The 19,957-nt window shown below is 46.3% G+C and overlaps 1 protein-coding gene across 4 annotated transcripts in view; it reads right to left on the bottom strand.

Moving 5' to 3' along the window:
* NPTN (neuroplastin) overlaps positions 1–19,957 on the bottom strand; it is a 47,001-nt gene that overhangs the window by 11,171 nt on the left and 15,873 nt on the right. For all 4 annotated transcript variants that reach the window (XM_042824127.1, XM_042824123.1, XM_042824124.1 and 1 more), the window contains exons 2-4: positions 12,457–12,628; positions 8,334–8,428; positions 373–506 (exon numbers count right to left, since the gene is read on the bottom strand). In XM_042824127.1, coding sequence (XP_042680061.1) covers positions 373–506; positions 8,334–8,428; positions 12,457–12,628 — 401 coding nt within the window. The remainder of the gene's footprint in view (positions 1–372; positions 507–8,333; positions 8,429–12,456; positions 12,629–19,957) is intronic.

Genomic DNA, 19,957 nt, shown 5'->3' with positions numbered 1-19,957 from the left:
TTAACACTGAACAATGAATTCATGTTACTACCTGCTTAGTATTTTTTTTTCCAATCTACTGAGCCATCGACTAGCTCTCCAGCAGCGCCCACTGCACTAACAAACTGACAAAAACAGGCAGGCTGAAGGACTCCAGCTTCTCTTATTCCAATTGCTGGTCAGAATTCTAGCTCACCAGTCCACCCGCCACACTGGAGGAACACGACCACTGAACAGGGCTAACTGCCAAAACCTTGTATGAAGTCTTGCTAGCCCAACAGTAAGACTAAAAAAGAACGTAGCGAATGCAAGGTGGTTGCTTCATTCCTTATCAGGGGGCCTCGGAAGGACAGAACACGCTGCCTAGGCATGCCAAGACCCCCAGCCTCTTACCTCAAACACTCCGTTGACCTTCTTGCGCCATACCCACTCGGGATGCGGGAAGCCCACGGACTTGCAGTACATGAGTGCCTCCTGCCCCTCGTTTTTGTTCTCGCTCCGCTTGTGGCCGGTGATGTCAGGGATAGCTACAGAAGAAAACAAAACCTCTGCGTTCACAGGGTGTTTCCTGAGAAGGCAATTACTTGAAGCTGCTCTGAACAGAGAGCAAGAGCTCCCTGGGAGCTGCTGCCTTTCCCGCACCGAGCCCACCTTAAAGAAGGAAAGCTGATTCCCACATCTACCCAACCAGCACCTCAATGAACACCTGCAGGAACATCCTTCAGGCAGAAGTCTCAATGCCAAAACTCAGCCGTGTGCCAAACCTCCACAAAACTGAGACGGCTGCACCACTCGCCAGCGCAGGAACAGGAGGAGCACCCTCATCTTCCCTGGGCTCTATAGGGATCTTCAGCTTTGAAACAGAGCTGTAGGGGATTCTGGTTACAACCTGCCCGTTGTGTCAGACCTCTGCACCCATTCCTTCTTAACGCAAAGCTCTGAGAGCTGAATTGGGCCACTATTCCTCACAGCTGGAGACGTGGGCCACAAACATGCCATGACGTGTAATGTGCTTGTTGTGCCTCACAGTGATGCTGCAGCTGGGTATGCGTCATGCAGCGAGTCAAAATCTCCCCAAGAGAACACTTTGATCCAGCACACGTGCAAATCTCTGTTGTACATACGCTGTGTGTGTAGACAGGGGGCTACAGTGTTATAATCAGCAAGCCACAGCCCTAACATCAGCAGAGGGAACTCTGAACAGACTAGCCTATAAATAACAGCCCTCTGCTCCCTGCAGCAGGTGCCATGCAGCCCACTGCAGCCTAATGCCTCACGAGGGATTACGCTGGATCAATCGAGTGCCCGACCTGAACCTCTGCTTAAGCAGATGGCTTTGGTGCCGCTGTGACCACCTTTAAAGCCCATTCGCTTTCTAGCTTGCTAATTATGCCACACGTGGCCTGCTGTGTGATCTGTTAATCTAGTCAAAGTCCAAGCTCAGAGCCCCAGGAAAAGGCCCCGGGCACCAGAGTTTATCCCAAGGGGCTCTCAGGCAAAGCTGCCTTTACCACTGGCAAACCCTGCAGGTAGGGCTAGGGAGGGATCACAGCTTCTTGACAGCTCAGCTGCAACCGCAAGTCAGAAGAGTGAAACGTCTCAGTTCTGATCTGCCGCAAAGCAAAAACGAGCAACATCTCTTGTGATCCGGGCAGCAGCAGCCGGACGTGCCCTTCCCCAAAGAACACCACAGCTCTCTGGGAAAACGTTTGACAAGTCACACTCAGTACTTAAAAGTAGTGCCATCTTCCTGCAAACCACGCATTGTTTCTACATTTGAACAAAAGGCTTCCAGACTTGACACGCTTAAAGACAAAGTACAGAAGTTTGACCCTCCTGAAAGTTAACTGAGAATGAATTTATCAGATAACTTCATCAGAAAGTTGTTCTGATGAACAGGATCATCCTGCAGGATGATACAACAGCAAAAGAAGTACGTCATCAAGGCCTGCAAGGATCCACATGGCCTTTGCTAACAATTTCCAATACATGCGACAGACAGATGTTGTCTGGTTACAAGGGGATGCTAACCAGTTTTCATGTCAAATATCTCAAAGCAAAAAATCAATCAGCTTTAGGATTAAGTGTGCTGCATTACATCTTCAGTACATCCAGCATCAGTATGCAGCTGCACTGCCCTTCCAACACTCTTCTTAGGTAAGCTCAGTGGCTTCCCTATGGCTTTGGCTTGGCTGAGGGTGATGGAGAAAACGGAAGGCTGGCAGAAGTGGAGCATAAGAGACAAAGCAACAGCCCTGACTTAGCACTGAAGGGTTGCCAAATTCCTCGCATGAGGAAAAGAAAGAGGGGTCACCAGCTGAAAGCCCACACAGCCTCCACTTGACAGCACTCTGGTTTTTGCTGCTGCCTCCCAGCTGAAGAGGCCGTTAGCAGAGCTGTGCAGAGGACAAGGTGCAGCTGGCCCACTTTTTCTATGAGAGGAAGAGAGTCCTTTCTAGGACACAGTAACTTTTGCTGCAGGGCGACCCAGCGTCCTCCTGTAGCCAGGAGAGAATTCTATTGAAGAGGAGGACATCTTTGCCAGGTCACCCCAACGACAGCATCGGTGACAAGAGCACACTGTGCCTTTTCCATGCTAGGCACAGTTATACCGCAGCCATTTCCAGCTCTGCTCCAGCAGGGACTATTTTTGTACAGTCTGAAGGGAGCATTACACGGAATATTAATATTTCAGGGATCTGATGCTAGTCGGTCTCAAGCTATGGCTGAGACATTTCCAGTACTTACTCTATCAAAATGTTTGGCTAATTGCCTTCTGCTGTACAAACTGCATTTAAGATATTGCTGCAGCTGACCTCAATCACAGATTTAGCAGCAGAGCAACCTTTTCTTACAAAGCTTTTCTAGTCGAGGTTTTTACCATCCTGCTCCACTGCCAGCAACACAAAGTGCAGAACGAAACGGATTTCCTTTGCACAAGATTTAGATGTCACTTTAGCTTTTATGCAACAGCATTCAGCAAAAGGCATACGTGGGCACAGCGTGCTGTGTCAGGTCCCACATCACTGCAACCAAGCCAATGTCCTACGAAAGGAAAACCAGGATTTGAATTCTTTCATTGTAAGACTGGGGAAAAAAACAGCACTGGAAATCTAAGGAGCTGTTGAATACAAGAGCACAGAAACAGGGAGGGCTAGGTTAAGCTAAATGAAGTCTGAAAGGTGTTTAAAATGGCTAAGCCTACGTTTATTTGCAGACTCAGTCATTTTTAACACAGGTAATCTCCTTATAAGCACTTTTTGACAGTTTTAGTATCAACACAACTTCTCATGCCTGCAAACTTCAGCTACACAACAGGCACCAAGTGCACTCACCAGCACTTTCAGAAGGGGTGTCCTTTAGTATAGACCTGAAAGTATTGCTTGTTTTTTGTTGGTTTTTTTTCCCCCCTTCAAGACATGCAATGCAAACCTCTTCATATATACAAGGATTTCAGTCCTTGATTTCCAAATATTAACGGCTAGCATTACTAAAACAGAAGGGAGGCATGTTAGTCCTAACAGCTGCAAAACCACGTCCCAGATAACAGAGCCCTTTCAAAGTCTTCCACTAAAAGCCAAAACCAAAGCAAGGACAAAAGCACCTAGACATATTCTTGCACATAAAAACTATCACATCTTATGGGTGACCCAGTAAAATGTGTCTGGAAGTTTTCTTGTTCTGCATTACAATTCAAACCTACATCTACTGTCATAATCTGGGCTGAGAGCAAGGACACCAGAAGTACTGCAGTACAGGAGAACGTGACACGCACTTTCCTTTTCCTGTTAAGGACTGTTTTAAGATGCAGCCGTGCTGACAGAATGCCCCATTTCTTCATTCCCTTCTAGCAGTGTTGTGAAACTGCTGCAGAGATTTCCTAAGACAGTCAGGTGTCAGGAAACCAAGAGCTTCCAAGGCTGCTGAAACATCCAGCGGTCTTCCAACGTGCAGCCTGGGCTGGAGCCACAGCACAAGCAGGCAGCTCACACTCTGGATGCGGGCGCCGGTGTGAAGCCTGAGCCTTGGCTGAGCTGCAGTTGGGGTACAGTAAACACTGGGACAAACTGCTACGTTTCATGTTCTCACACTGCTCTGAGCTCCTGCTATTGAGAATCAGCAACTAACTGGGGACAAGGGAAGATGAGGGTGCAGAAGAGAGAAGGGATGAAGGAAGGAGGCCAGAAGAACGACATCACGATGGTAGAAAGGCCTGCAAAGAAAAAAAAGCAACAGAGCTCTGTCTCTCCAGGTGCACAAAAAGAAAGGATGGGAAAGCAGATGCCACCCACCAGTCAGAATGCATCAACATCTTTTCTGGTGCTTGCACAGCTTCTGGGCAGCCAGAGGGGACTGGAAGCAAGCTCTTCACCATCTGGTTCTCACTGCTACTTTGCTGTACTGGACATGGCAGCTTGCAGAGCATCAGAAAACAAGACAAACTTTGTTTCCACCTCCTTCTCCAAGGTTCTTGATAACACAGTGAGATTGCAGAGAATTCACCTAAGAGTTGCATTGCTTGCTTTCAATCTTGCAGTGTGCAGAGCTCCTGTATTACAACACCATGTGAGAATCCTTCTTTGCTTTTTTCAGCTCCAAGCTTGCTTCCTGAGGTTTTTCTTGTGATAAGACTCTGAGTGACTTGTCAAGTAGGCAAGTGATGGGTGCTAACCATGTGACAATCGATTTCACTTTGGGAACATTTGAAAGCCCCTTCCCCCAGAGCTGCTTGCTCTGTAGAGAGCGGAAGAGAGCGCTCAGCAGTGTTCACTGGCGGAAGATCTGGCCTGTGACTAAACCACTCCAGCTTGGTATGGGAGGCTGGGGGATGACACCATTGTATCCTGCGAAGGCAAGATGTAAGTTTGTGCCTCCCTGCTTCCTCTTATCTGCTGGCAAGGCCAAAAAGATAAGAACAAAGGAATTTCCTGCTGAGGTCCCAGGGCGAGAAGCTGCCAACGCAAGGAGAACTGACTCAACCACTTTGGATTTGAGCTGTCACTCTCCAAAGACAGCTGACTCAACCACTTTGAAACTATTGAAAAGGGGCCATCATCACCCTGGCTGTCGTTGTCAACAGAAAAACTCTGCCTGACGACCCACCGCTACTGAAGATCAAAGACTGAACTGTGAACCTCGCTGGATCCATGGTGGTGACTGCGTCCCTCTTGCTGCCTATAAAGACTCCTGGCTTCTTCTTTTCTATCTTTTCTATTGCCCTCCTTCCCTTCCCCACTACCCTAATTCATAATAGTGTCCGTCCTCCCCTTCCCCATTTCCCTGATTAAGAGTTGTCATAAACTGGTCAGACCAACATTTGAACTGTTGCTTCTTAATCTCACGCCAGGGATAGAGATAATAAAAGAACCTCCTCTCCCTCCTATAAATTGGAGCGAGACACACCACTACATGAGCACTGCAGGTACTTCTGCTGCATAGAAAGGGAGCAACTAAAAAGCCTACATCCAGACAGCAGTGCTCGTGTTCCTGTGCTCTCCTCTTCCTACACAGCTCTTGTAAAGATGGAGGAAGAAAGCAGGCAACATTACATAAAAGGCAAATGGCACTGGCGCACCCTGGGCTACATCTGCTGCGAGGCATTTGCTAGAGTTGTTCTCAAGTTGTCAGAAAGTCACTATTCTGGTCCACAGGCACTCTTGTATTCAGGGCCATCTTTTCTATGTGCATCAGCACATCAGAACTTCAATACAATTACGAGCAGCAATTAAGTGAACAAATTTGTCTATAACTGCTTGTCCACAAACGCTTCCAAGGGCCACACACAGATGAGCATTAAGTTACAGCAACTGCACAGCCCAACCAGATTTGTGCATCACTGACACATCACACGTGCCTCAGTGAACGACCAGTTAGCACCTCCATGCATCAAGTAGAACAAACATCAGTTTGATTTGATAATTAGAGCTGCTTGAGCAGAACGCACCAAATATTTACACCCACCTGCAAGAATAAGCAACACCTCCTCTGCAGAATGGGAGAAAAGCCTTGGCAACTGTGATGGCTATTATTCAGACTTCTGTAACCAAGAGAATATTTCTGATCCCAGGTAAGTTTAGCCGTATGGCTCTTCAGGTGCAGTAACTTAGAAGCATACTCTCTAAGCATAATAAATTTACCTGCACTGCTAGGACTGCAGGAAGATTACAAAGCTCATTTTAACTTGTGCTTTAAAGGCAATCCCAGCGTATAGCTACACCAAGCCTCCATGTAACACAAGTTAGACAACAAAGACACTTCCAGTTTACCAATATGCACACGTTGCAGTTTCCAATTTGCTTAGAAACCTTGGGAAGGCATTGCCCACTCAGACAGCCTCCACACTTCTGCCAGGGAGGAACACTCCAGGTGCTGCAAGGAGGAGCTGCAGAACAGCACTGCCAAGGCCCTGAGGTTCACTGCTGAACAAGCTGCAGGTGAGGTGCCTCCAGGGTGGTGCTCATTAAATGATGATTACTCAGTTGTATTTAAACATAAATTACCTGTGAGAAGTGGTTAGGAGGATTAATTATCATTCTCCTCCTGCCCTTACTGCCAGTAGTTCAATCAGATATATTGGCTTTTCTTTCTAGAATCTTCAATCCCCTGTCCCTGCATAAACTTCTCTGCCACCGGACAGCAGAGAAGCCTTAAGCCAAAGGTTTCCAAAAGGTCTTTTGACAGATTATACAAAGCTGGAACGGGTCTTATTCAATCCATCACCAAAGCTGTGCTTCCTGACTCTGGAAGCAGTTTGTCACTCTTGAAAGCAGCCTAAGGAAGGCAGAAAGAACCAAGATCTTAATTAAGATATTGAAAGATTCAGCAGTGACAGTGGAAGAGCAGAATGCAAAAAACAACTGTCACGTGCCCAGCCCTTCTTAGGCCAACAGAAACTTGCAGCACTTTCACAAGAATGTGTATTCTAGATTTTCTTCTTCCTGGCAGAGCTATTGCATCATGCTGGCTATAGCTTGAAAGATTATTATATGCGAGATCATTAAAAAGCATTTTAAAATCAAGGTAGGAAGTCAGCAAGCTTTTCTTGGTGCAACATCAATTGGATTGCTTATTTATCCAGCAATATTTATCTTCCCGAGGAAACGGTGTGTGCAGTTCAGGGGGCTTCATCTCCCAAGAGATTCATAACATTACTGTGCACGGTCATTTTGCACAGACTGCTGAATTCGCCCCACTTCCTTACACTGCACTGGGGAACCTGCCCATGCACTACTCAACGAGGCACCAGAATCTCTCAGGGAAAAGGTTTCCCACCACAGCTGTTCCAACAGCACAGAGGAAGCTGTGTGTCTGAGCTGGAGATGGAAGGAAGACGGTAAGTAACACTCATTTACACTCCAAACAAATTTACAGTCGTGGTGAAACAAGCATTAGTGTAACCCCAGGCACACACAGCCGGGGTGCAAGAACTTTCAATCAAGTTTTTGATTGATCCCATCTGTCTTTGGCTAACAGTGCTGCCATCAATTCCATCTCACCAGAGGACGTAAGAGGACCACAGCCACTGCACTGCAGTGACCACAGCCACAGTGCTGCCCAGCAATTCCCAGTTATTTGATGAACAACTTGAACAGCAATTTAATGCTGTACAGAACATCATCATCTTCACTGTCCCCTTTCTTGTTGTTTAACATCTCAGACATTGTTCTTTTGTTGGTGCAAAGACCACATCTGATTCTTTCGCTTTACTCTCTAGACACAATTTTAGGGCCCTGAAGATTTCAGAAAAGTACCAGCATATAGAAGACAAAAAAAAAAAACAACCATGAAAACCCCAATCTGGCACAGGGCACCTGTTCCAAACTGGCACCCAGGCTTCCCCAGCAGTTGAAACAGTCTCCAGACAAAAACCTGCAATACACCACATCCAAGCTGCCACCTGTGAGATGCTGGTTCTCACTTTTTCCTCCATTCTGGAAGAGATAAATTCAAAGCACACTGGATTCACTCAGGAGGCCTCATTCACCATTAGAAACAGGAAGGAAGCCACAGCTAGCTGTCTGTGCTTGGGGAAAGGCATCTCCTCGTGCTGCTGGGCGGGCACGCTCCTTCCTAACAGCCAGAATTGCCAAAGGAGCACAGAAGCAAGAACTGGAAGGTATCTCAGTGCCCTCCATGAGAGCAACGTTCATATTCCTGTATTGCTGAGATCTTACCTCTGGATTTTCTGCAAGACTTCCTCTGAAATTATAACCAAAGATTGCATACAGGCTTGTTTTTGCAAGGAAGGATGAAGTTAAGTCCTCTTGTACAGACACAGAGCGCCAGGGGCGGTGAAAGCATTTCTCTTTTAAGGAGAGGAGACAAAAGAAAACAACAACAACAAGAAAAAGTACCTCTCACTTCTATAGTGGCGTTGGCTACAGGAGAGTTTGCAAACACAAACACGCACAAGTATTCCCCTGACTCTTCTGCTCTGGGCTTCAAAATCCTGCAGACAGGGAGAGAACACATGAGCTGTGTTAGGTACCATGTCAGCAACCAAACACCAACAGGACAGGAATGCTCCCCCCCACACACACAGTTTAACCTTTTAACAAATTACAGCTGTTACATTCAACTTATTTTGTGTGTTGTAGAGATGTGTCTGTTCAAAATAACTGTCTTCTGCCCTGAAAAAGGGTGAGCTGTAGCCTGGAAAGGCAGCACTGAGCTGGAGAAACTGCATTCAGTTTGAAAGCAAAGGATTCCGATCATTATTCACTACAGCCTGCATGGAAAATAGGCAGATAAGTCACATTTCTCTACCTGCTTTGAAAAGAATTGTTGCACATCCAACTGGAAACTGATAAACTAGAAAACAATCAAAGCACGTGCTGTCATCTCATGTCATGTCATTCTTTTTTAATAGCAGATATGGTACTGCTCCATTAACAGCTTTCCCTGAGCCAAAGTAGGTATGGAAAGATCTGCAAAAGCTGGTCAGCTCATGAAGCAAGGTGCTAAAGAACAATCCAGTGCCATTTAGAAAATTAGGAAAGGTCTGAGCAGTAACAGCAAGCAGAGGTGAAAACTGATGTAGGCCAACCATAAGAAAACTGTAGCTGCAACAAATGAGAAAGTAAAATTTACTCCTGAAATGATGCTAACTTCCAGTTCACCACCTTTTGCTGGCCTTTGAAAAGCTTGTGGAAATGAATTACTGCTAAGCTCTCTGTGTACGTTCAAGTATTTATTGACAATAGACATCCTGAAGTATGGAAGCACATTGTGAAGTGATACAGCCTACATCTCCATAATGAATAAACAGAATATTGCTGGAGTTCTCCCCAGTGATCCAAAAGGCTTTAAAAAAAAACACTGAGTGAATAGGACACAGATGAACAGAAAGCCTGGAGAAGAACACTGCAGCAAAAGAGTTTAATTACACATGGAAACTGCTTAGTCACATGGAAAAAGCTGCCCAGGCTGACACTGTGCTTTCACTCAATCTCCACTGCTTTTACAGCACTCAGAGTCATCAGTGGAAATGTAAAGCTAGTTATAAACTTTATGCCTTTCAGATAAAGGTAACACCCACTTTCCAGAGTTAAGAAAGATTACCTTGATGATAAGGAATGATCTAACATCAAAGCCATCACTGCAATTTAGCTGGCAGCTGGGCTGGAAAAGCACTGGCTCTGAACAGCAGCACACGCTGACAACGCTGGCTAAGGGTGGCCAAGTCCTCAGCCAGCTGCCATGGGACAAACCTGCCTGCAGGCTTCCAGAATGAAGCTGTCCTAAAGCTCAAGGCCTCAGTTCTGTGAGGCTCTAACATTTAAGGAAGTGCACTCTGCTCACCGTTTTTTAGTCAAGTTTTAAGAAGTGATGAGAAACGTTTGTTGTTGTTCTACGTAGACTCCACCAAAAGAGTGAAACTTCAGCCTCCAGAACAGCTTTATTGCTTTATGGCATTGCTACAAGTGCAAACTGATACAGCTGCAAACTGTTCAAGGCAGACCAGAGCCTGAAAGGAGTGCGTTTAGCCAACAGCTTCCCCTGCCCTGTGGCTCCAGGAGGAGCCCAGCTTCTCACAGCCATGAACATTTCAGCAGACAGCAAGCAGGCATTTTATTCAGTTTAACCCTGCAATCTGTAACCCAACCCTGAATTAACCGATGAAGAAAGAAGTCACCACTTCACTGCTCCTAACTACAAACACAGATGAAGGGCATTTCCTAGAATTAAAGCACAGGATGACCAGAACCACGTCCAGATGCTTCCCACTGCTTAAAAGGATGCTCTACAATTGATTCTTACTCATTTGTTTCATCAAAATTGTTTATTAAAAGCTACGCTTAAATCTGGGCTTTCCTGCTACAGCTGCCAGCCAACAAAGGCAGCTGAATGAAGAATCAGGGAAGATGTGCTTTCTGCTGCTCTGTGCAGCAGGATTTTTGAGGTGGGTAATTTAACCCACAGATTATGAGACTTTCTGCTTCACAAACAGCACTGAACTTCAAGTATTAACTATATATATAACTATACAGCAAACCAACACATATCAGTGACTGAAACACCAAGAACCAAAACCTGTTTTGAAAAGGAAATGAAATCTGACGTGAGCAATTAATTATGGAGTAAACGCTCAAGTCAAATAATCTCTGAACTGTTACTATTTGGACATTGTTTCCATTAATCCACTTACATAATTTGGTATTTCTGGATCTGGAAAACAAAGCAAACTAGAAGTTCATGAACACATCAGATGCAGTTCAGAAATGCTCCAGAAAGCCTCAAAACACAGCATGCAGTAAAGCAAACTATAAAAGAGCAGGAATTCAAGCTTACATTTTGAACATTAATTGACCAAATTCTCAAGCTGCCCCTGGTTGCTCTGCCACACTCCTCCCCACTGAGAACAGGGAGGCTTCCTCCACTCTGCTCACCTCACTACTCCTTCAGGAATTGAAAACTCCAAATAATTCTACTTGACATAGAAATTCAGAAGGAAAAAACAAACAAACAAACAACCCCCAGCTTGGAACAGCTTTTAGAGAAGTTAACCTTGACAGGTAGTTTCTGGCAACCTGTGAGTTTCCATAATCCTGATGCAACGTGCCTTTTTCATCACTCCAGCTGGTGCTTTTGTACAAGGCTGCTCATCAAGTTAAACTCTAGATAAAGCAAAGCCTTTCCATCTGAGATGCAGCACTGAACGTCACACTGAGCACGTGGTGATGCATCCAACAGCATCTATTTACAGAAGTAGGGTATTGAACTGCAAAAACTGAAGCAATAACGCAGGTGGGTTGTAAAGTAAAAAGAAACAGCATGAACACAGCTTGCTCAAAATCAAGTGCAACTTCCATAACTTTGTGGTGAATTTTCTCTTTGCCAAGGCACTGAGAGCCTTTGATATTTCTTAATTCTGTGCCATTTGTGCAGTAAAGAGCACAGAGAACTGTGGCAAAGATAAGAGAAGCCAGGAGGGTGCACAGGCAGACAGGGCACGGCACAGCAGATGCGCTGTAACAGCCTCACCTGCTCCTCTTGCTGGTGCTTGTAACAGCTAAATAGCAGGCTCAAAACTGGTCTTGTTTCTCTAAAGAGAAATACCACAGGTGGTTAAGATGTTCCCTAAGTGCTTCCCAATTTAGCTTAGCACTGAACAGAAGGTTGTGCTTGAGGCCCATTCTAGTTCCAAGAGAAGGAAATGAAAGCTTGGGAGGGGAAAAAAGCAAGGAATTCACATAACAGAACAGATCTCTGGTGGCATGGCTGAACGTGTTCTGTGTGCCCTCATCAACTCCACGGCCAGGAAGCACTACTGCAGGAATGCAGAAACCCTGGAAGGATTTCTGCTACAGAGGAATGGAAGAGCTGGCCGTATACATGCTGTTCTCCTCCACACCCTGAGATGGGAAGTAGAGACAAATCTGGAGCACACACACGTGGAACACATTAATGCTGAAAATACAGATACACTGACATGAAGCATGTGATAGAGCTCTGCTAGTTTAGTCAGGATTTGGTATCATCTCAAAGTACAGCTCTGACAACACTCAGAACAGTTCCTCACATTCCAAGGTCAGAAAATGACTAAACCAGCTGACTGCTGCGCTGATTTATTCCTGTACAACAGGAGTGCACAGCTGAAAATTTATCTTCACGTAGATATAATGAGGACAGAGATAAGAGCACAACATACTGGGAGGGAAGGAAAGCTAGACTTGGTGTTTGCACCTACGTCCGTGTGTTAACAGATAACCCAGAAAAGAAGCAGAGGAGTTTAGAGTGCAATGAGCCTATAATAACAAAGTCTACTGTGTGCTTCCTGATGCTATGTTGACGTGACCCACACAGGACAGCTGTGTTATTCCAGCACTATTCACAGACTTCTTGTCAAGCCCTTAACACAGGTTTTAAGACCACTGGGACACAGACAGGCACCCAGGAGTCCCAGCATCCCAGCAGCAACTCCACCAATGTTGACATTCTCCAACATAACACGAGATTTTCCCCATGGAGACTTACTTGTACTCTGTAGTGTTTGAGGTTTTCCTAGTGCCAGGAATCTCTTCGCCATTCTTCACCCAGTAGCTGGCAGAGAGGGGGCTGGGGCTGGTGGTGAGGTTACACTGCAACGTGATGGCAGCCTGACCGTACACCTGGATGGTTACGTCCTCGCTGGCATTGATCCTCGGCTCTGAAAAAAACCATGCATTAAGTAGCAAGAAATCACCACGGGGAGATGTGCCACACTAGTCTAAAATTCAACGGGGGAAAGGGAAAGGAAAAGAGACTACACAAGGATCGGCACTGCACTAATTTGGGAGACACCAAGAAAGTCACAACAAGACATCTGACCACCAGAGCAAAGGCAACACCTTACGGATCAGCTCCCCTATATGGGAAAAGAAAAAGACATTCATTTTAGTTGGTGACATTGCTGCAGATTTCAGTGCAACTCAATCATTTTTACACGCTGCTGAACATAAACCAGGTGAATATAGAATACAGCACACAGATAAGAAATCAGGCATTCCTTGGGAAGCATCTTCAATCTGGCCATTCCTCCGCCTCTCTGCTTGTGCTGAGATTTAAAACAGGACCATTTTCTCCAGATAACAGCCCTCCGGGGCACATCTTCTGACTAATATCTCACTAATGAGAAACACTGATGGCCACCTAAGGAATCTACCCTGTCTGCACCTGCCTGTCCTTCCACTCCACACCTGAGCACTGCCCTGCTACTACAAAGCCACGCAGAGCAAGCGAGCAAAGTTAATTTCATCAAGCTGAAGAGAGATGCAGAGCAGCTTCTCCTGCAGGTGGGATGGCAGCACACAGCCACGGAATGGGACACACGTCTGAAGAAAGACGGCTCCAAGTAGGCCTCAATGCTTAAGAAGAAAATATAGGAATACACACCGTGTTAAAAACTGCAGTCAGGTTTTTAAGGCAACCTGAACCATCAACATTTATGATGAATAAAGTGAGTGTCATCTCACAGTGAACCACACACGTGGCATCCTTTGCTGGCTGCAGCAGGGAGCAGGGCTCACAGTTACAGGCAATCACTTAAAAAAAAAAAAATAGAACAGAGGATGACAGAGCTTTAGGGAGATAAATGGAAATACCTGAAAATACCTTCACTTGTGATGAGGCAGAGCCTTGTGCTCTGCAGCTGGGCCAGCAAACTGCAAGGTGAAGACGCTGGTCACTAACGAACATCTCAGTGATTTCATGTCAGCAAAGGATTTTTAATTTATTTTTTAAAATTATTTTTTTCCTTTGCCTTGCCAGAAGATACTTGGGATACAAATTTAGTCACAGCCATGCAGCCTTCTGGATACTCATCTGCCAAGTACTTGGAAAACGAATTATTTAATGGAACGATGAGGGGAAAATAACAGTGCTGTCCAAAAACAGTATTTTTCATTGCATTAACCATCCACTGATCCAACACAACGCTTTGATTATTGCCCTTAGAGGCAGGCATAAAACGTGCCCACCTTCTGAAAACCCCACAGAGCCATGTGAAGCCCCGCACATCCTCTCCTCCTTGGTTCAGTGGGTGGCCACAGATCTTCTTTCCCCAGCTATTTCGACCACAACTCCCATTTATCTGTGGGCAATCTGCAGCTACTGTAGCTGTGTTTGGTTTTTTTTTTTCCCCTGACACTTCTCACAGGTAACTCACAATTTCCTGCAACGTGAAAGGTGACTCAAGTCGAATGCATCTGCATCTTTTACCTGCGCTGATATTATTTAATTCAATAAATGAAGGAATAAATGAAAGCACTCGGGCAGTTCTAACTTCATTTAGTTCTGTAAGACAAACTGCACATGGAATATTACTGGGACAGTGACAACCAGACAAGGATGACAAACTGAAAGAACAAGATGCAAGATTTTCACACATCTATCATTTGCGCTGCGTGTTTTACGTAAGACCTGGTTGTAAAACAACCCGCAAGTGAAATTCATCATCCACACTGGTAATGAGATTGAAGCCAGATCTAGCTCTTGAGTTCTAACTTCCAAAACTAAGCTGCACTTGACTTCTCTGCTCCTCTGATCCAGCTGACATTCTCTTGCTACGGTGCTGATGTCAAGCAGGGCCAACAGCAAACCAGGCTCCATCAGCTGGAAATGCCAGCACTGTTTAGCCAGAATTCCTGTTCCAGAGCAGGCTGTGTTCACAGAGTGCAGCTGCTGAGGCATTTTGGGCAGTGTCAGTTACCATGTTCCCCATCTGCGTGGAAGTCAGCTTCTCCCCTTATCTGTTTCCAGCAGGGACAAGCAGGAGTTGGATGTCAAGGCGTTCCGCCTCCCAAACAACAGTAGGTCACATCTCTTAACATAAATGGCACAGAGCAAAAGCATTAAAAGATTCACTTCAATACTTTTTCCCCCACACGTAAGCGTGAATAAAACACAGAATTGGAATAATTATCCCAGTCACAAGGCACTTAGCAATGCAGTCACCATACACACTCCAGAATTAGCAGCGCCAGATGCAAGGAGATGGCACGAACTGGGGAGGAAGATGAGAGGTTAGCCTTCAGTCCCCAGAGCAGGTCAGTTTCAGTGGCCTGAGAAGAAAAACCCACTTTCCGCATGGAGACATCTTCCCAGCAATTCACTCCCAAGTGACGTGGCCACCATCGCTGACGTGTCACGTGAAAAGGATCTGCTCCCTCTGCAAGTTGCTAGAGCCGACTGGACGACAGCGAGAGGAGAGCTGGCAGCAGGACTGGCCACATGCAAGGGAACCAAGGGCTTCAGGGCAGGGGGCATTCCAGGAGATGGTACTTCCTGCAAGACAAACTGTTTGGAGCTTTGTCTTAAGGCAGTATCATTTCCTAAAGGTATTCAGCTCTTGCTACTGGAGGCAATCAAGCAGTCCATAGACCTGAGTCCTTCAGGACCTGCTCCTCAAAAGGACGACAGAGGGAGCAACCACTGGGACTGACAGCTGGGTGCGTTTCAGCTCGACAGCCCAACGCCACTTCCATTTTCCAAGCACACCCGTTGGGTTGGCTGCCCATTTTTCCATGTGCATGGATGTCGTTTCCACTTCCCAGGAGGGTCTCTGATCCAGGCCCGCGATGCAGATTTAAGTCGCTCTGCCTTTGACTCATAATGCATTTGCTTTATCTCGTTAGAAAACAAGATTTATCACCTATCACCCTACACAAAATCAAAGGCAGTTCTTCTATACCAGTTCTCAAGATATAAATTTCCACTTTAATCTTGCACTGGCCAAAGGCTGAAAGGACTTGGAGTGATTCTGTGTCTACTACATTCTCTGCTTTTGCAAGCTTTCCCCTGCTAAAGGTCACATTCCCAGATCCCTGTTTAGCAAAGGTTATTACTTCAACACTGGAGGAGGGTTTTTTCCCCCTTTCATAGGCTGCACTACGAATAGCTGCATAAGTTCAGTGCTGCTGCATCAGAGAACTCATCAGGAAACATGCTGCTGTTTAGGAAGGAAAAGAAACACCACGACTTCATGGAAAAATCTAAACATTTAGAAGTCACACGCAACGAAAAGGGAAGGATCTTGACAGAAGCAACCAAAAATCACATGAGGAAGGCATTCAGAGGAAATTCCAAGAGAACAGGAGAAATTTAAAAAGAAAATGCAATAGTTAGACCTGGGAAGAACATAGAAATCAAATAAAAAGGCACTCACAGAGAAGCTAGCATCAGGGTGGCTGTAAACCTACTACAGGACTAACGGGGGCAGGGAAGGAGCGCAAACTCAGCATCAGGCTCGCTTTCACACACAAGCTATGAGAAACATCCCCAGATCGTCCCACGCCCTTTGATCCTAAGGAGAAGACAGACAGGTGGCAGCACTACAGGCAGAGGAGAAGTGTTGGGTTCGAGACACCAGGACAAGGCAGCAGGGGGCCAGCGGGGGACACCGGGGAGGTGAGGACACTAGACTGCTCTAGATACTACAGTACCACTACCGTGGGGTGCCGAACTCACTCTGAAGGACGCTTATAGTAGCCTGGGCTCGAATCCACGTTATGGAGGGGTTTTGCCTCAAGTCATTCCTCCTGGGGTCGTTGCTGGCCCTGCACTCGTAAGTCCCAGAGTCTTCCAGGGTGAGGCGGGTTATTCTCAGCACGCTCACCCCGTTCGCCCCGTAGGCGGTGTTAATGGTGACACGGCGCTTCCGAGCGCCATCCCACAGCTGTTTGAAAGACTCAGCCCGGTTGACTTCAGCATACCACCACTGGATCTCTGGAGTGGGATTCCCAACCACATCACAGTACAGTTCAAAGGCGTCCCCCGTGAGCTTAGTTTCTGACATGGGCGACTTGACAAACCCAGCTAGAGGGAGGGGCAGCAGAAACGCAGTGACAGAGCAGCAGAAAACAAAAGATCTTATAAAGAACAAAGCAACGAGGTACAGAAAACAGCCAGATCAGACAGTAGCAATCTACAGTGACAGCTGTTAACGTGACTTTTAGAGAAAAAGCACAACACTGAGCACTGGCAGCTGAAGTTAACACATGAAGAGCACAGCGCTCACAGAGGTGAGAGGGATTTCAGTATATGCCCACGGGCAGAAAGGTCGCCCCGTTAGTTAGGAAGCACCTCTGGTGCTGCTCACTTCCAGAGACCATACAGTGTTTGCCTTTTGAGGCAGGATGCTGTGCTGACGTTCACAAGCAGGGCAAAACATCCTTATTACGGCGTGAAATCCTTCAATACTTACCAGCTTCCAAGCAACATCAGGAGCGCAGACACACTAAACTGTCCTTCAATCCTATTTTCAAAGGTATCTATCAAAAACTGGGCTGCCTTAAAGCCGGTCTCTTCCCCCACACGCCTGCCTCCCCCTAAAACTAAAAGATTACAATGCAGCTGGCCAGACAGATTATGCAGCACAACCCATCAGATGGCTGAGCTCCCCGGGCAGCAGGGCTCCCAGCCGCAGGCAGAGTGCCACACAAATAGAGACCGATCCGGCCCTCCCCTCAACACCACGGGTTATTTTCAGGATGAGGACTGTTAGTTCAGCAGTAACATTCCTGAAGCACGTGCCTTAGGAAGCACTTCACAGAGCTACAAGAACAAACGCTGCAAAGAAGTCAATTAGTACCAGAAATCATTCCAATTACAAACCCATCTGACGAGGATTTTCATAGCCTGGCACTCCAGCACTACAGACAGGTGAGTTCTGTGCTCCCAGAAATACCACTGCAAATAATCCATTGCTGGAGGGAGAGGAAAAGGTGTCGCAAGAGAGGTGCTGTAATTAGCAGCAGTTACAAACCACACTAAGAACACCGTGCTGTTCCTTGGGGCTGACGAGGATCACACTGCTCTCACATCTCTGCTTCAGCTAACAAAGCAGGCTGGGTTATGGTCCTGCTCTGCTGGACCTGTCCCCATTTCAAGGAACCCCTGAGTGAGGAAACCTGGCATTTCCAAAGAGGTAGAAATCAAGCAGCAAGAGCTGTCTGAACGTGCTTTACTGGATGCAAAGGGTGAAAGCGACAGCAGGCCACAGCCCACCTTCTCTCCAGGGCTTAGTGCTCCCGCAGTAAAGCAGACAGAACAAGCTGCTAAAAGCTTTGCCCTTTAGTTTGATGCTGCATTAGCTACACTGTTAAAATATTGTAACCTGTGCAAAAAGCCTAAGAAGAAAAAAGATTAAACAGGATGACTGCATCCAAAGGACTCTTCAGTAAATATTCTCCGGGTTTAAGTTCTAAACCCTGGGAAACCATCAGTTCCAAATCCTCTTGAAAATCAATGTCTGAGATTATGATAAATTTCAATGCAACACTACCAGGAGCTCAGAAACGCTGCTGTCAGTACAAACATCTCCCTAACCTCCCCCATCCCATCACAAAAGTGCGCTCTGAAGAGATTCCAGGTTAGAATCAAAATTCCAAGCAGAAGAAATGGGAAGCAAGGTGGCAGAAAAACCCTCACGTGCAGGTTAAAAACACCTGAGATTACAAAGGACTGGCAGTGCCATCAAGAACTGCAGGTAAGAGTCTACAGGTAACGCACACACGCTCAGTAGCTGCGAAACAGCCAAGGCAGTGCATCAAACAGCATCAGTAAATCGAGGCAAAGCAATGCTTCCAGCTACTGCACACCTGCCAGAGGGCATTTCTGATGGAAACAGCCAGCCAGAAGCAGCAGAAAGTGCTGAGACCTGCCAGTACCCAGCAGACATGTTAAGAGAAAGGGTTGAACAAGAGCTAAACGTTACACTGATGTTTGCTGCGACACAACGGGCGCCTGGAAACTGAAGGACTGCTGCTTTTTGGCATCTGCGATTTCTGCAATTGTTCAAAACCAAACACAAAATGACACTGTACAGATTTCATTGCTTACATAAGAGGCCTTCCGTGCCCAACAGTTTCCTTACTTGGTCTTCTCCTCTGCACAGCACTCACTGCTTTGTTACTGTCACGTTCTGCACAGCTCTAGAAACAGGAGCGTCAGAAGAAAGACTGCAAAACACAAGCATGTCAAGATCACACCAGAACCAACTGACAGCTGAGCAACTGCCCGTGTTTGTATGAGTTAAACCTGTACACTGCAGGGAAGCACCCACGGCAAGAAGAATTTCTACCTTCAGCATGCAAACATCAGCCCCAGACAGAACAGAGCAGAAGAGAGGTTAACATCCAACTGCTGGCCAAGGTCAGGGCTCTGGGGAAGGAGGCAATGGATCTATCGCACCTTAAGATGCCAAAGAAGGAGCAGAACTGCCCAAGTCTTACGTGGATCCTTACTGACCACTGCAGTAGGTGTGAGTGCCTTCAAATGCTTACAAGAAAACATTGTTATGAACTTTCAGTAGTGACAGCCGTATTTATCCTTATAGCCACCTGGAAGTTCTCCTGTTACTGTGACCTTCCCTCATCCAAAGAAAAAGGTGTTTTGTGCTATTTCTGAACTCTAATTGTTGCTGTACAGAAAAGAACAACCCAGTGTTAAATGCTTTTCACAAGGTTTTTACCAGATATCCCGAGGTAAAATAACTTATCACAGTCCGGAAGATGGAGCAAAGCACGCTATTCTGTTTCCAACCAAAACCTTTTGTTAATAATTTATGGTTACCTGCCTAACAGAATGAACAAAGGGCAGGCAGAAGTTTCCATGTGCAGCAACAGAAACACAAAGCAGACTCTCAGAGCCAGAAGGACAGAAAAGCTCAACACTGCCTGGAGTTCAGGAGGGCAGAGCGGATGAGCAGGCTGACGATTTAAGTGCAGAAGCTTAGCTTTACCAGTCCTGTTTCCACTGATGAGGCTCCATCAAGAAAAGAAACCTGTTCAGATTAATTCTTCACTAGCCAATATCTGAGCCACCTGTTGGACAGAAGTGAGCGAGGCCAAGCCAAGCTACATTCCAGCTTTGGAACATAAATGACTTGCAGCTCTGCATACCAGCAATACCCCTTCCAACTTAAATGGCAGCAGCCCTGAACACACTGCCCTTAGTGACAGAACCCAGAGAAGAGCCAGCAGCATCCACCTAAGAACGC

This window comes from Centrocercus urophasianus, unplaced genomic scaffold, assembly GCF_019232065.1.
Source record: "Centrocercus urophasianus isolate 14NV4802_14NV808 unplaced genomic scaffold, USGS_Curo_1.0 seq_23, whole genome shotgun sequence".
Lineage (NCBI taxonomy): Eukaryota > Metazoa > Chordata > Aves > Galliformes > Phasianidae > Centrocercus > Centrocercus urophasianus.
Note: the sequence above shows the minus strand (reverse complement) of the source record. Positions and strands in the feature narration are given on the sequence as shown.